The sequence below is a fragment of the Carettochelys insculpta genome, chromosome 25 (genome assembly GCF_033958435.1).
Source record: "Carettochelys insculpta isolate YL-2023 chromosome 25, ASM3395843v1, whole genome shotgun sequence".
Taxonomy (NCBI): Eukaryota; Metazoa; Chordata; order Testudines; family Carettochelyidae; genus Carettochelys; species Carettochelys insculpta.
The window spans coordinates 9,689,001-9,705,776 of NC_134161.1; the positions used below are offsets into that span (position 1 = coordinate 9,689,001).

The following is a 16,776-nucleotide window of genomic DNA, read 5'->3' on the forward strand; positions in this document are numbered from 1 at the left end:
CAGTGGTGTCACCCGATCGTCCCTGGAACATTTAGGCCATCGAGCATCCAACAACCAGCTCTGCAGGAGAAAGAGCGGTAACAGGGCACCAGTCAAAAAAAAGGACAATCAAACTCGGGGGCTGTGTTGGCAGCATAGAAGAAGCCTGGTGTCCAGGCAAATTGACGGAATCCTGTCTCCAGTTTCCCCTCCTCCTTACAAACCAATGCATCCTTGTTACTTGGGTATGGGTAGAAATCGCATACTTGTGTGAATTTACTGGTAGTGGGATCCACAGCTTGTGAGCTCATTCTCGTACTACCCAGAGGAAAGAAAGTGGTCTTGTGGGCCATCCTGTGTGTGTACGTTGTGACAGAGGTGCAAAACTGCCTCACTGGTGTTTGTAAAATGGGGTGTGTCGGGTGGAGGCATTGTCCTATTGTGCTGTGTGGACTGATTCCACCTTTCCCCTCCTTTGGGAGAATAGAGCTAGCAGGGCCTGATGTTTCGAGAGAACCCCTGTGGTTTGAAACAGCTATTTCTTACCACTGGGAGGAAACAAGGCCAAGGACAATGTGGCCCAACCCCATGCCAGGCTCCCAAACTCATGTGATTGGCAAAAAGATCCTGGGATTGGACCTATAATAAATGCTGAGTTCTTTGACTCTGCCTGCTGGTTTTGAGACCCCAGGAATCAAGTTTTCAAGCTTTTGCCCACAACCTTGGGGATTAGAAACTTACTTTGTTTTTAAAATGGGATTGTCATGTGACAACTTGACCCCAGGCGTTGAATTGGTAAGAGAAATACCAAATACTGAGGGACATGCAATAAAAGGGGGAGAGTGCGCAACACTGGGAGGTCTCTGAGGCTAAGGAAAGGAGCAAAAACCAGGAAAGCACAGGCTATAATGCAGGGGTCAGCAGTCCCCAGCATGGGTGCCAAGAATGGCATGCAAGCCGATTTTCATTGATTCGGGAGGCAGGAGCTCAGCCCTGCCCCTCTTATCCCATGCAGCTAGGAGTTTGCTCAGAGCCAGGCTGCCTGTGGATTAACAAAAGACCAGCTAATGCTACCAACCACCACCTAAACGGAAAAGCTCTGCATCTTCATTTATTTATTAATGAAGCTGTGGTAAGTATGATTATTAGTGACTTTAAAACGTATCACCAGCACTTGGACTGTACCTAGAGGTCAAAGAGGTCATATTTCATCATTCCGCCTCTGAAAGGTTGCTGATCCCTGCTCTAATGTAAGGCCCATTGCAGAGGAAGATGGAGGTGAAAGGGGGTATCAAGCTGCTGACACCTATTAGGGTAAAAATGGGTTTGAATGATAAATTTAAAAGCTAGAGAGTCCAGCTTTTCCAGAATCTGTTTAAATCTGGGGTTCTATTCTATTCTAGCCTATTGTAGAGAGAGTGCCCAAGCCACAAAATCGGTGTAGAACCAATCCAATCTCCCCCAGAGTTTGTGAGTTTTCATAGCCACCGTTTTGAGTTTGGGCCCATCTCTGGCACAGAGCTAGCCATGCTTGGAGGCAGGAGTGGTCTTAATCATTAGCGGGGATCCTCCACCCAAGCAAAGTTTTGAAAGTTCTCTATGCGTACTCTGGAAACATTTCACTGGCGGGGGAGGGGTGTCGCCCCTTTCTTTCTCACTTTCTTTCCCTCCTTGAGACAGCAGGCCCCATTCCCTCTCGGAGCATGGGGGGATTCAGTCTGTATTGCCCTGGTTCCATGTCTAAGGTCAGAGTCACAGAGAACTCTGTGGGATTCCTGTTGGAGACATGGAACCAGCCCAGCCTTCCATTCTTTTTTTCAGCTTGCTCCAGTCTAAATCACTCCAGTGACTCTCTGCTCTTGACTGTCCCTAAATAAGGACCTGGCCTCAGGGTCTTTGCTGTCTGGTGCCAGAGTGTCAGGTGGGCTTTTCCAGCATTTCCACCTGTAGTATGTAGCCAGTGCTGCTTCTGCAGATCACCTCCCATGATCTCTGTGCAGATGGAGGCCAAACAGCTGGGAGGGGATGCAGCAGAGCCAATCATTCTTCTGCAGTCACTGGTGAGAAAGGGTAAGAGAGAGTAAAGAGATGTCCTTGAAAATTAGAGCAAATAGAGCTGGCTCCATGTCCTTGCAAGCCTAGATGCAGCCTCGAGACTTTTTATCTCCCATCAACTCCCAAGGGCAGTCCTACCCCTATTCTCATATTTCCCTATGGTGTTCACCCCTAGCAGCTTGCGTTCTTTTTGTTCTGGTGTATGCTTGCACTGAATAGTCTCATATGTTACTCTCTCTTTGTTTCTCCCCCTCTCCTTTTCCCTATAGTTCACCCTAAACCCTCTAAGCATATTGGCTTCATGGGTATCAAGGAATTCCAGACTGGGTACAAAAATCATTTACAGGAACTTGTCCCTTGTTGCCTACATCATTGAAAGTCCCATAAGACCGCTGATGAAAGGCTCTGACAGCAGCACAATTCCATCCGTTTCTATCTGAGAGCAAACTCGGGGTGCAGCTGTAACCACAGGCTAGAAGGAGCAGGACAAAGCACTGCCAGAATCCGAATTGTTAGCCGTGTCCACACAAACACCCCCGGGCATGCGTGTACACACACACACACACACGTGTGCACACACACTTTCCCAGCAGTGGCTCCAAAAGAGAGCTAGGGCTATTTCCAGCTTCTTGTACCATCTCAGCTGTCATCACAAAGCACTGGAAGACCAGAAATGGGACAGTAATAAGCACATACTTTTCTCTACGGTCTCCGTAGCAGCTGCATCCAGACCCTGTTCACATTACAAATACATTCAAGAGGAAAGAGCAAACAGAACAAAGGCAGCATCCTGCTTGCAGTGAGGAACTGATAGAAGGTCACCATGCAGTCAAGGTTCGTCTACAGTAGCTTTTGCAATAATCCAAACAAATGCTTGCCAGCTCTAGTGTCAGGGCCTGATTTGGCAGTACTATCCATGTACCAGCCATTGCCCTTTGCACCTAAGCAGAATTGCACCCCCCTGCCAAATAGAATGGTAGTTTTTTGTGCAATCCATTTGCACTGGTAAATGATGGCACAAGATTCAAGACATTGGACAGTCAGCTACGTGATGTACTCAAATGGAGAATAAAAACTAGGAGAGGCATATGGCCTGCTAGAAGGATAACAGTGATATTGATTGCAAGCAGTTAGAAGGAGGAGGGATTGGAAATGAGACTTTTTTCACAGTGTCCTGCTGTCAAGAATATCAAGAACTACCACTATACAAGAGAGAATGAAGCTCTCAGAATAAAAAGTCCCTGCTTTCCTCCAAAAAGAAAGAAAGAAAGAAAAAAACAGCTGGAGATAAGCTGTGTATAACTTTGGGAGAAGGGAAAGTGGTGTCAGAAACAGCTTCACTAGCATGTCACCCTGAGCTACTAACAGGATCAGACTATGATGCAACATGGGGGGTGGAGGAGAAGGATGCAGTACGCAAAGCCCTAGTAGTAGAGACAAGTAAGCAGTTTGTTTAATAAACACACAGTTCTCTTTTGCTTGTGAATTGACTGCAGCCAGCTTGAGATTTTGCTCAAATGTTTCCGGTTTTCAATTCTTCATGCAGTGATTTCTTCAAATAATTCTTGGTCTGTGTCTTCTTCACAAGCAATTTGTTACAAGTTTTCAGTGTTCAGACTTTGTCCTGTATTGATTGGTTTTGATTGGGCCTGTATGGTACTGTGATGTGCTGTTCTCTGATTGCACAAGCACAACACAGAGGTTTACTTTACAAGTGTTTGCTAGCACACCTATCATGTGGGTGTGAAGAGGTGCAGTCACATACTGCTGTAGCTGTTCAGGCCAAAGCTCCAAGTGTAGACACAATTATACCAGCAAAACTGTGCTTTTGTTGATGTACGATGTTTTGCTCAGATGGAGCAGAAAAAAGGAATACGTTAAACCCTCGATTTAATGGACTAGTGTGGGAAGGGGTGTCTGTTAATGCCGAAGTCCTTTAAATCCGAATGGTCATGTTGTATGACGATTCACTGACCTTCCCAGCCCATCACTCACACCTGTCCTCTGCCCTGCCCTTCCCTTGCCCCCTCCTGCCCCATTCTGCCCCTCACACCTCCATCTCCCTTTCCCAATTACTGGAAGAGGAGCTGCATGCTATCCTGGCTCCTCCTACCTCCAGAGGCTCTTGGCGCGCTCAGTGCTGCAGCTCCTCAAGCCCCAGCAGCCTCAGCCACGGCGACGGTCTGGTGAGTCGCTGGCATTTATTTAAAGTGGGGGGTTATGGTGGACAGCAGCTGTTATTTCTGAAGTCCGTTAAATTGGAGTCCAGTAAATCAAGGGTTTACTGTACTGGGAAAAGCCCAGTTTGGCCAATATAAACTGTGTCTGCGCTAGGATTGCTTTGCTGGTCATGTGGCACCTTATAAACTAACAGATATTTTGGAGCATAAGCTTTTGTGGGCAAAGATCTACTTTGTTGGATGCAATGTTTCTGGTCATACACATCTGCAACACCCTCCTTCTAATTGAGTGACTGGTTATTCAAAATTTGCTTGCCACCAAAATTCCCCAGTAATTACTTGTACGCTGTGCAGTGTTCCTGCCATTCTCTTTAATGATGGGTGTGCTCTCTTGGGTAGGCGGCTGTATTTGGAGAAAGCCCAAAAGGGGCTGCAAGCATTAGCAAATCAAAGATTTTACAGCATATTTGGCCAAGTTCCTTACAGGTGTTAATGGAGGCAACAACTGATTACAGTGGGGTTTTGCCCTCTTGTGCCAGCAGAGACTCAGATGCACTTTTGATGTAGTTGTCCATTTCAACCTGAAAACCTGCGTACATCCTTAATGAAACACCTAGCACCAAGTCCATCCTTGGTGCAGCTTTGAACTAAGGATTGTCTCCCTTACCTCCCAATGTGTCTCATGTTGTCCTTCCATTTTCTGTGTCTGTACAGTCCAAAGCGCTCCCTGTCCTCTCCTTCACACGTCATTTGCTTAGAATTTCGTGCCAGAGGATTTGTGTCAGTGTTTGAACAGCCAAAACCAGGGATAGTCCTCTCTATCAAATCCACCCCTTTCCCCAACAACCAGCCTGTCCTCCTCCTACCACCACCCACATGGTGCCATTCTGTCCCAGCTCCTTGTGTTTGTGGTAGAGTTAATGTTTACCAGCACCACTTCCACCTGACTCTTGCTATCTCTGTGTTTTGCTTCTGCTTTGCCGAGGAAGGGGAGGGGTGGATGGGCAAAGACAGAAACATCTTTTGCAGTTACAGGTGGTTTTAGAAGTAGTTTCTCAGCTAGTTCCAGCAAAGGGGGGCATTCACTAAAGTGACCAAAGGCTTTACACTGCAGTTGTCAGCAGCACTGAAGCCACATGGCAGAGGAACGTGTCTGCATTGTCTGCAGTGGTTACTGTTGACTATAGTCGTGTTGGTTTGTAAAAGGGACCCTGTGCTGCTGCTGTTGGCAGATATGGGGTGTATTGCTTTCCTCCTGGGTGTGCTAAAAGAGACAGCTGTGTCTAGTCTAGCTTCAGTGATTGCTGTTTGGAGCATCTGGTGTGAAAGAGATTATAGAACCACACTTACACTGCTTGCCTGCCTGTCTGGGAGTGTCTCCTTCCCCTCAGTGAGTCCCAGTCCCTGTGCCTGGTTCTGGTTAGCTGGATGTACCTGTACCCAGTTCTTTGTGAGTTTTCCTGGATACACTCTGAACCAGCTCCCACAGAATAAGCACCATCAGTGACCCTACATCCTAATCAGGAGCTGTGCTGTGTTGTGGGAATCTTCCTGTGCATTTCCTCCTTTGGGCATTTCTGCATTTGAAGGGATGGGGGTAGAGAGAAGGCAGTTGCTGTGGATTGCAGAAGGTCTAACCAATATCCCTTGAAATCTTCAGAAAGTCCAGTGGCTGGAACTTGAAGGCAGTCCTCACCTTACCTTGCAAACTCTGATCTGGTTATGGAATAAAGGAAGGAATCCCAGTTTTTCAAAGGCATTTTGTGATAACAGTGCTCCAGACTAGTTGAGCTCCTAGGGCCTCACATTGCTGATTGCATCACTGCTGTGCTGTCCTGCCGTACCCTCCTCTTAAACGAAAGCTGTGTCCAACAACTTTCCATTCCAGGAAACATCTGTTGGAGGCAGGGCTGAGCCTCGGTTACTGCAGGGTATTGGCCATAGAGTTACCCAGATCCAGTAACTTAAAGCATGTGCAAGTTGTTTCAGAGTCTCCCCACCCGCGCCATCCACGGGAAAAATTAGCAAAGAGCAAAGCTGCCTTTCAGAGCAGAAAGGAGATGGGAGAGGAGAGCCTGAGGCAGGCACCGGAGAAGTAACTCACTGCTTCTCAGATCAGCAGGCTGCGTTGGTGAGCTGCCTGCCGGTGTCCTCTGCAGCCTTGGATATTACAGTCACGTCTGTGATTTACTTCTAACTCTAGGGGATCCTGGATATCTGGAGTGTGTAAGTGACTGTTGGTAGGCATTGGAACTGTGTGTGTGAGTTGCTGATCCTCTCTCGCCGCCCCCCTGGGACTCTTCCGGCTGAAGGCACTTTTGCAGTGCTCCTTTAAGGGATACTCTGGGGTGACCAGTGAGGGAGAAGCCACAAGAGCGCGGGAGTGTGCTGGCCAATGAGTTCCACTTATGAGTCACTCTTTCAAAGCCTCTTGGGGAGCGAGTGTTCTCTGGTGCCACAGAGATTGCTGGGGCAGAAGAGCTGAATGAGAGAAGAGAAGGGAAAACCACCCATCCCTTTCGCTGGCTGCTGCTGCTTTTGGGTCCTCGTTGGCTTTGAATCTGAACCAGCTCAAGTGACAGTGTGAGCAGGAGAAGGTGAAGCTTAAGGTGTCCAGTGGGGACTGATGGATTCCTTGTTGGAGTGTGCAGTGCTCTGGGGCTCCTTGCTGTCTCCAGAGAATGAAGAATTGCTGTGGCACCTGGAGGGGCTGAACAGCTTACGCCAGGCATACCTCAACTCAGGATCAGAAGAAATTCCAGCAGTGAGTGTATCCATTTGTCAGTGTCACAGATGTTCCAGTGCCATCTCTGTTATTTTGATCCCACTGCCAAACAGAAGACTCAGCAGAGTTCAGTGTTTAGATACAGGAGCCTTCCTGGAGCATCCCTAGCCAAAACTGCAGAGCAGAACATCCCTGATGTAGGGGAAGGTTCTGGTCCAGATCGGAAGTTTGCTACTCAACTCTCTGTGATGGATTGAACCAAAAGCTCAGTTCTGGCTGCACTCTTTCTCCTAGCTCACCCCAACCTGAGCTTTGGAGAAATTTGGGTCCAGGTGAGAACTCCTCTGTGGTCACCCCTCCAGCTCTAAGCCCACATCTGGATGCTCAGACTGGCGTATTGGCGAGTAAATTCCCAGCTCGCATATCAGCAAATTTTTATGTCAAATGCAAGACTGGGACGCAGTAGTGAAGTGCCTCTCTTCAGGTCGCTGGGCGCTAACAGATGGCCTAGGTGAAGCTAAGAGCTATTAATGATGTGTTTATTAAACTTAAAGGGGGGCACAAAGAGGTGCAGTTAAATTCTTAGCAAGACTGGTCCTAGGTGAGTGAAGGGGGATCATTTTGTATGACTTTTTCCCATTCACTTCTTCCTATGCTGAGACCTGATACCATTCGTTATACACAGGGCAAGTAATCTTTCTGGCTCCTTCTCCCTTCCCTTCCTCTAGCAGAAGGTGGTGTCTGGATTCCCTGTGTTGTGCCACCATTCACCTGCCTTTCTGACTCAGAAAGAATGGCCTTGCTAGAAGAGGGGAGGGAAGGGTTTAGACAGATGCAGCTGTGCTGCAGGTGGCTTTTTGGACAAAGGAAGAGGAAGGGAGCATTATGGATTCGAGGAGGGATGTGGCTTGTGTGCTTTTCTGCCTGCCTCCATTCAGTGCTCTCAGCATACTCCACCAGCAGTGCAGGATTAGCAGTTCTTAGAAGTCACCGTCGTGTGGGAAGCTGTGTTTGGCTAAAAGATTAATGCTCCTGAGTGTGTTTCATACTAACGTTTAGTAAACGCAAGAGGTGAGCCAGCTCCTGGTCTCACTGCCACTGGTGGCAAAACCTCTATTGATTGTCTTCGTTTGGGCCTGCGTATAGTCCCTGCTTGCCTCCTGTTGCCTCTTCAGTCTCCCATGAGAGTGCTGGCACCACACGAGGCAGCAGTTGTGGGTGTGCTGGGGTTCAGTTGTAACATGCCAGCTTCTGCAGGGGGGAGCTTCAGATGTGAGCATCTGTGAGCTCCCACTGCCGCTGTGTCTACCCCATTCCCCACAGGGAAAGCCCCTCACACTGGGGGTCCTATAGTATTCCGTGCATTGCTGATATCACCTCCAGAGCTGCTCTTGCATGTGCTACTGAGAGAGCCTGCAGTCAAGGTGTGCTTTCCTGCAGCTGGCACTGCTGTGCTCATCCACACTGCTATGGAGCAGAGAATGGCACAGCCTTTCTGCTTTTAAGTCGGGGTCTCTTCCCTCTTCATTCCTGCCTTCTTCACACTTACTAAACTGACCCTCTACTCTTCCCATCGATGTGTCATTGGGACAACATTTCCTGCCTCCCGATTTGTAAACTTTTTGGATCCCCTCCATGCACTGCCATGCCCAGATGTCCTTGGTCTTCTCTCCCCACCATCCCCACTGTCCTCTTTAATGGTCCCTCTGTTACTTGCAGGTGTTGAGTCCAACGTATAAACAGCGTAATGAAGACTTCAGGAAACTCTTCAAACAACTTCCTGACACTGAGCGTCTCATAGTTGGTAAGGCTGGGCTGCTGTTGGCGCTTCTGTGCTGTGCCCTGCTGGGCTGTGACCAGATGTTGTGGGGGGAAGTTCAGGAACAGCTGCATGAGTCCATGTCCTATAGAAAGAGAGCGCCCCAAGCCTGGTCTGCATTTACAAAGGTGTGTAGCGTGCCTGTAGCGCCACACTGCAGTGACAGTCCAGCTGCATCTATGCCGTGGCGTGTAGCTCCGCGCCGCAGTGAAAGTCTCTGGCAATTGTGAGCCTGAGTCCCCGCTCCTGGGGCCTTTCAGAACAGCAGGAAAAGGCTAGGAGAGCAGGGAGGCAGTTGGACACTGTGTGCATTCAGAAAGCCATGTAGGTGTGTGTCCAAGTGCTCTGGTGTGTCTGTGCTCTACCTGCGTACACAGTGCGTCACCATCCACCCAGCTTTTTGTAGCCATAGGAGGGAGATGTGTCATGTCTGTGGTCTGCCTTTTGCAGTAATGCGGACGTACCAGAGGGAACTAGCCCCTTGTCTCCGTCCTGTGTATGTAGAGCCCAATCATCCACTGACACAAATGGATTTTTGCCTGCTACCTTCACTAGAGCAACATGGATTGTCTCCAGCTGAGGATCTGGCTTTTAATGGCTTTCAGAGCCTGGAACAAAGTCCCCTTCCCAGTTGGTGAGTCAGGCGAGGGATTAGCCTAAGGTTCGGGTTGTAGCTGGTCGCTTTTGTTGCCTGTGGCAGGGATCCCTGGATGATGGAGGGGAGGACTGTCTCTGGGGAGGGAGGATGGTGAGCAGGCAGGATGCAGTGTTTGGAGCGGAGGGGGGGAAGGAGAGATTGGGCAAAGGATGCAGCACTGAGTAAAGTTCAAGGTAACAAAGATGCCCAGCGGTGCCGGCTTCCCATCCAGCTTTACATATTCCCTGTACAGGTTGGGAGGGAGGTTCAGAGTTGCTGTTTGGGCCTTTTTCTTGTTTATATTGGATCAAACATCTCAGCATTCACACTGCTCCACCTTCTCCCCTGGAGCCCCTTCTCCCCATGTGCTCTGCATTCTCCCTTCACCTGCAGATAACCATTTCTCTGACTGCCAGTGAAGCTACAGTGCTGCAGGGATTTAATTGCCACCCCTTGGACTCCGACTGTTCACTTGTACTGCATGTGAGTGAGGAAATGAGTGTAACTACTTGAAAGGCACAAAAACTAAGGAGGGAGAACAGCTATTCAGGCCGGCAGAGCTATGAATAAGGGCCCTGAAGAGTGGAAAGGAAAATACAAGCTAAAAATCAGGAAGTAGTGCCGAAGAGTCTGAAGAATAATCAGATTGCAGAAAAGTTCCCCCAAGCAAGGTGTGGTAGATTACTCAGGACATATGTAGCAGTGATGTCAGCGTAGTCTAGTGGCTAAGGTGCTGACAAGGATCTTGAGGAACCTGGATTCTGTTCCTGGTTGTACCACTAACCTACTAGGTAACCTTGGGCAAGTCACTTCTCTGGGTGCATGTTTTTCCCCTTCCATTTTTCTCTCTCTAGAAGCTCTTTGTGGCAGGAACTGTCTCTTTGGATGTCTGTATGTAGAATCAACAAATACAATATCCAGGCTTCCAAAGCTACGACAGCACAAATGCCAGCAAGTTGCTCGCCTCAGCGTATTACCAGCTCTAGCATGGTTTTGAAGAGTTTCTGGAGCTGGCTTGGTTACTTGCTCTAGAGCTGACCTCCTTCTAACTTGGTTGCTTGTTCTGGCATGTTGCTAGTTGAAGCCTGGTTTGTTGTGTTGCACGGATCTGGTTCTTGAAGCATCAGGACTCCACTTACTTGTAGTTCTGACATACATTTAATTTTAGCACAATGATTTTGGTCTGTGCCCAGGCTTGACTTTGTTATCAGTTCTGTAATTTACTTTGACAGTGATTTCCTGTCAAGAGCTTGGAGTCTTAGTTACCCGTTCTGGTTTGTACCTGGTTCTCCCATTTTTCTGGCCCAGCTCTGTTGCTTGTTTTAGTTTCGTTGGGGATGGCAGGCCAGGTTGAACCTTGCTTATCTTCTTGTGTCTATCCACAGATTACTCATGTGCGCTTCAGAGAGACATTCTCCTGCAGGGTCGACTCTACCTCTCTGAAAACTGGATCTGCTTTTACAGCAACATCTTCCGCTGGGAAACACTGGTAAAGACCCTCCTACTTCTCCACTGGGGCTGTGCTTTCCAGGGCTGCCTGCACCTTCTTGCCCATCTTAAGAGTCTTACGGGAACGCTGTGGCTTTTTAACAACTTCTCTATCCCCTTGCTCTGTCTCTCTCCCCTTGTCCCTTATGCCACGTCCCTGACCACAGCTGACAGTCCGTTTGAAGGATATCTGCTCCATGACCAAGGAAAAAACAGCACGGCTCATTCCTAACGCCATCCAAGTTTGCACTGACACTGAAAAGGTACGTCCCAGAACCCTCCACTGCTAGCCAAACTGCACAAGGTGAGTGCTGAGCTAGTTTGGTGCCAGGCTGGTATAAATACCTCAGAGGGATCAGCAGCAGTGTTCCCTGTAAGCTCAGAGCTTGCGGTGGCCATGCAAGAAAGATTCAGATGCCACCCAGCTGATTAGCTGAGTGCCCACAGCCAGCAGCATGTGTTTCTACTGATGGTGCACTTCAGTGTGTGCCTTGGTGCACATGACAAAATTTATTCCACATGCATGACAAAAATCAGAGAGACTATTGCTCAGAACTCATGTTGGCATTGGTAGACATGGGGATACACACAACACACCTGTAAGTGGAGATTTGTTGCCTGAGGGTAATGTTGGGACAATTTACTGACCCTGAGCTGTGGCTAGGGGTGGTGAATGGATTGTTGTTTGGGAAAAGGATGTAATTAAGTAAGGGGACTGGGAAGTTGTGGGCTCTTGGGTTCTAGTTCTTGCCACTAGGGCAAATCACTTCCCCTTTCCGAGCCTCAGACTTCCCATCTCTAAAATGGGGATAATAGTATTTATTGCCCAGGTGTGCTGAGGGACCAAACTGAAAGCACTTTGTGATCTTCAGTTAGAAATAAATACATGCCAAGTGTTGAGGTGTGGCATTGGGGAAGGGGAATAGAGGGATGTAACCCAAAATCCATGTGTGGATTTCCAATATTGAACTGCATTCATTTGGTGCCTGGTGAGGGTGGTATGCAGAGAGTCAGCAGAGCCCAGGGTGGGGCTGGCTTGAGAGCAGGGAGAGTGCACACAGTCTGTGCAGAAGGCAGATGTTCTTATCCCAGGCACTGGTGATACAGACCCCTGCACTTGAATCCTTGACTCACAGTGTCAGCTACTGACCATGGCCTCAAGCACGTTCCCTTGGATAAGTGATGCTCAGGTCCTCTTTTTGCTCAGTCATTTAACAGTTCTGCTTTCAATAAGCTCATCAAGTTTCCATGTGTTCTGCTTGTGAAGGCTGAGATTGGGTTCCTTGCTCTTTCATGGGGACTCACTTTCTCTCTGGCTGTGTCCTTTCAGCACTTTTTCACTTCCTTCGGCGCCCGAGACAGGACGTACATGATGATGTTCAGACTCTGGCAGAATGCTCTCCTCGAAAAGGTACGGAGACTTTCCTGTGTGCATGTATCTGAGCTCCATGCCACCTCTCTGGAGCCGTCGGCTAGCTGGGTGAGTGCTGCCCCAGCTCGGACTCATACAAGAATCCACAATACCCGTAGGTAATCCATATACGTGAATCTGTAGGTACAGTAAATGCACATTGGTGGAAACAAATCAGGTAATTGTGCAGGTGCAATTACCCCTATTAGTCACTCAGTTGCCTTTATGCAATGGCATATATGCAAAAAAAAAAGTGTCCCACCTATTTTACCACTGCTGGAGTATGACGGCATGTGTGGCCCAGCAGTTGCTTTAATAAAACTTTCATTAAAATGAACCAGCCCAAGTAATCCCAGGGTGTAGGAAAAGCTCTAACCACATAAGCAAAGGGTATAAAAGGCACATACTGAAGGATGGGACATGTGGAAGCAACAGAGAAGATGCAAACCACGTTGGGCAATGCTACGAGAGTCTGGCTCCCAAACATGCCAGTATCTCGATCTATTCTGCAGTGGCTGGTGTCCCGGATGTAGCTGGTTTGGCTCTCTGATTCCATTCTGAACCAGTACATCCATCTTCATTGCAGGAGTGAAAGTCTAGGACGGAGGAGATCAGCTGGCGTGCGAAAGTGCGCTCAGCAATGCCTGAGGAATGCGAGCTCACACCTTACTGGTTGGCCAGCAAAGAGTTGACTAAAAGCAGGCCGTGAGTTCAAGAGAAGGCAGTGTTAGTATGCAGCAAGATAAGTTCCCTCTGGTATTAGGTGGGTGTATAACTGACGTAACATTGTGTTTGAAGCAGCCTTATTTAAATTCATATTGAAAGTCTGAGTCCTTAGTTCAGTGCTTGATACAAACAGGAGCTGCGGTTTTGAGCAGGGAAGACAGGAAATACTTGAAGCTCCCTTTCCCTGAATTCAGGGTCCAAGGTTGGTAAGGGCAGAGGGAGAAAGAAAGTATCCCATCCCAGTGCCTTTGATGAAGCATTTTAAATTAGTAGACCTCAGATGAGCAGAGGATGAAAGGGAGCAAGAGGTTTCCCTGGTAAATCTATTTCCCATCTGAGCCTTGCCATCATTTTAATGATTACTGTGACATGATCAAATCATTGTAACCTTCATCAAGATTTTCCTACCTTATCACAGACAGCAGCAACTGGTTAAAAACTCAAACCACCTAACCTCAGACAGGTTCTCCGGCTTTCTTTTTCTAAATTAGAAATCCTTCTTGTCTGTCCATTTTGTCTCCCAAAACTCTAAATCACAAGTTCTGCTGTTGCTTCCCTGGGGAACTGGAAGATGTAGTCAAGTTTTGATCAAGTGATCTTGAGCCACAAAGGGCTATGCTTTAAAGACTGACCTTCCTGGTAATTTCGTTTTTCATTCTAATTAGTGACGCATACAATCTTTTCATAAAAATGCCATGAGTCCACCCTGTCACAATACCACTAGTGTTTTCAATTTAAAGCCCCCGGGGAGAATATTTCTGTCTCCTAAGCCGTGTCTACACGTGCATGCTACTTCGAAGTAGTGGCACTAACTTCGACGTTAGGCGGCGAGACGTCGAAGTCGCTAACCCCATGAGGGGATAGGAATAGCGCCCTACTTCGACGTTCAAAGTAGGGACCGTGTAGTCGTTGCGCGTCCCGCAACTTCGAAATAGCGGGGTCCATCAGCTGAGGGGTTGAGAGACGCTCTATGGTCACCGTGGGCAGCAGCCCTTAGCCCAGGGCTTCTGGCTGCTGCTGCGGCAGCTGGGGATCCATGCTGCAGGCACAGGGTCTGCAACCAGTTGTCGGCTCTGTGTATTTTGTGTTGTTTAGTGCAACTGTGTCTGGGAGGGGCCCTTTAAGGGAGTGGCTTGCTGTTGAGTCCGCCCTGTGACCCTGTCTGCAGCTGTGCCTGGCACCCTTATTTCGATGTGTGCTACTTTGGCATGTAGACGTTCCCTCGCAGCGCCTATTTCGATGTGGTGCCGCGCAACGTCGAAGTTGAACATTGACGTTGCCAGCCCTGGAGGACATGTAGACGTTACTCATCGAAATAGCCTATTTCGATGTTGCTACATCGAAATAAGGTATTTCGATGTAGGCTTCACGTGTAGACGTAGCCCTAGAAGCCAGTTCAAGTTTTTTCTTTTTTTTTAAAGGTCTTTCTCTTTAGCAGTGAATTGCAGGAAGCTGCCATTTAAAAAAAAAAAAGATGCAATAAACTTATCCAAAACCCCAGAGTCACAATTGTGTGAATGGGAGGTGCATCCATGGGAGGAGCATAAGGGTAAAAAACACAAACATGAAGGAGTGAAGAGCTTCCCAAGGGAGCAGAACTGTCATGGGTGATATTTACACAGCACCATGAACATGCAGAAAGATAGGTAGGCAGATCTCCCTTTCCAAGCTGCCCCAGGGCTATACACATCCTGGTGCTTCCTCTCCTCTTTCCCAGGTGCCTGAAAATCCATGAGACTGTTGGCCAGGAATCCAGGAGAGCACAAACTGAGTTAATAGGAAATCTTGCGCAGTAATGGTGTGGCTACTAAACTATGGTGCCTCCCTAGCCCAGGGCAGTTGCTATATGTGGGAGTAGGTAGGTCCACGGTCTACGCTAACCTTAACCATCTCCCATCCTTGCTGAAGGTCATTTCCAGGAAGAGACTGACGCGTGCTTGTGGCCCTGGGACAAAGGATGCTGTGTCATTGCAAGAGAGATGACTGAGCTCTTGCTTTGGCTCTCCAGGCAGAAATTTAGCCATCCCCTGAAAATGAATTAAATGCTTTTAAATCAAAAAAAAAAAAAAAAAAAAGGAGAGAGCGAGTGCCCAGCATCATGCGAAGAAACTAGCACTCAACAGCAGTTCCCAGCCTTGAAAAATGGACAGAACTTCCACTGGTTCTCCTAGGGCTGAAAACTCCATAGGCCTGACCTATATCCCACCACGTTTGTGCCAGGCTTTGCACTAGACAGGAGTGTTACCTTATGGCTGGAAAAGGGGAATAAGTATCAGGTCTCCTTGGTTCTATTCACAGCTGTGTCACCTTGGATGAGTCAAACGTGGATGTTGTGAGGATGAATCAGTAGTTGTTAGGATGGCAGATGGAAAGCATGTACGTGCGAAGCGAGATGAATTAATTAGCGCCTGGGGTTCTCAGATGGGAGGTGCATGGTGTTATCTTTTTTCCCCCCATAGCCCCTGTGTCCAAAGGAGCTCTGGCACTTTGTCCACCAATGTTACGGGAACGAACTGGGGTTGACCAGTGACGATGAAGACTACGTGCCTCCTGATGATGATTTCAACACTATGGGGTGCGTAAGTGAAAGTGGCTCGTAATGTAGAATTTTGAATGCTGGTGATGCCCTCAGGAAATTAGGGGCCCGGTCTCTTGCCTACTTCCAACTCCCATTGGCCTCAGTATGCAAGGAATTGTGGGATGGAGGCTGGAGGTCTGGGCTAGGTGCTTAATACTTCAGGTGGTTGTTGTGCCCCAAATCCTTTTACATGTAGCAGCATCGCATGTATCAATGGACCTTTAAAACTGAAAACATATTCCCCTTCTAGTTGAGCTAAGAGGAGCTCTGATAGTAGGTAGCAGACTGTTACACTGACAGGAGTCAGTCACTGCAGTGGGGACGTGCTGTTGCAAACAAGCTGATGCATTATCTTCTTGGTAATTTATACAAACTTCTTGGTAATTTATACAAGCACCTGAAATGTTGGGGGCTGGAGCCATGTTGGGAAGAATTGTTCCCACAGGATTTCTCCCAGGCATTTTTGCTTCTGGGTGGGCTGGAAATACCATGAGAACATCCTTATTCCAACATTTCCCATCTCTCGTCCCAGCCAGAACGAGGGAAATACAGAGGTCAAGACTTTCATGTTCTGTCTGTATTTACAGCTACTGCGAGGAGATCCCCGTAGAAGAAAATGAAGTGAATGACAGTTCCTCTAAGAGCAGTATGGAGGCCAAACCTGAAGCTAGTCCTCTACTGCCCAAGAAGTCAATCACCGCCAGCACCTTGACCTCCACAGGGAGCAGTGAAGCGCCAGTTTCGGTATGTGTCGCCTCCCGCATCCCATCTTAAAGCCTGTTGCAGACAGAGGTCAGGAGCATGCAAATAGGCAAGACAGGCTGTGACTTAGGGAGGATATTCAGGCTGATAACAAGCCAGCCTGCAGAGGTTATGGACTATCTCCTGGGGATACTGTTGTCTCAATTTTATTTATTTTAGACCCATCCACACACACATTTTAAACAGGAATTCCTGATCCTCATCCTCTTGACAGTTCTTAAATAAACCATGATGTAACAGGCTGCTTCTGGAATCTCACTTCCATTGCAGCCAAAGGGACCCACCCAGAGCATTATTATAATCTCCCATTGCAGCTTACCACAAAGGAAAAAAAAAGAAGAGGGACCTGCAGCCTGGCCTAAAAGTCAATAATCCCTGACCAGGGGTTAGCAACCTGCAGCTCTTTAAGGAGTAAT

At 48.1% G+C, this 16,776-nt stretch overlaps 1 protein-coding gene across 11 annotated transcripts in view; it reads left to right on the forward strand.

Annotated features, from left to right (window-relative positions):
- The window catches only part of GRAMD1B (GRAM domain containing 1B), a 216,808-nt gene that overhangs the window by 185,173 nt on the left and 14,859 nt on the right, over positions 1 to 16,776 (forward strand). For 10 of the 11 annotated variants that reach the window (XM_074977031.1, XM_074977032.1, XM_074977041.1 and 7 more), the window contains 6 exons: positions 8,659 to 8,743; positions 10,781 to 10,884; positions 11,051 to 11,146; positions 12,214 to 12,294; positions 15,480 to 15,595; positions 16,186 to 16,342. In XM_074977031.1, the coding sequence (XP_074833132.1) occupies positions 8,659 to 8,743; positions 10,781 to 10,884; positions 11,051 to 11,146; positions 12,214 to 12,294; positions 15,480 to 15,595; positions 16,186 to 16,342 (639 nt within the window). Of the gene's footprint in view, positions 1 to 6,235; positions 6,979 to 8,658; positions 8,744 to 10,780; positions 10,885 to 11,050; positions 11,147 to 12,213; positions 12,295 to 15,479; positions 15,596 to 16,185; positions 16,343 to 16,776 lie in introns of those variants that run through there. The other variant, XM_074977037.1, reaches the window with a different exon arrangement.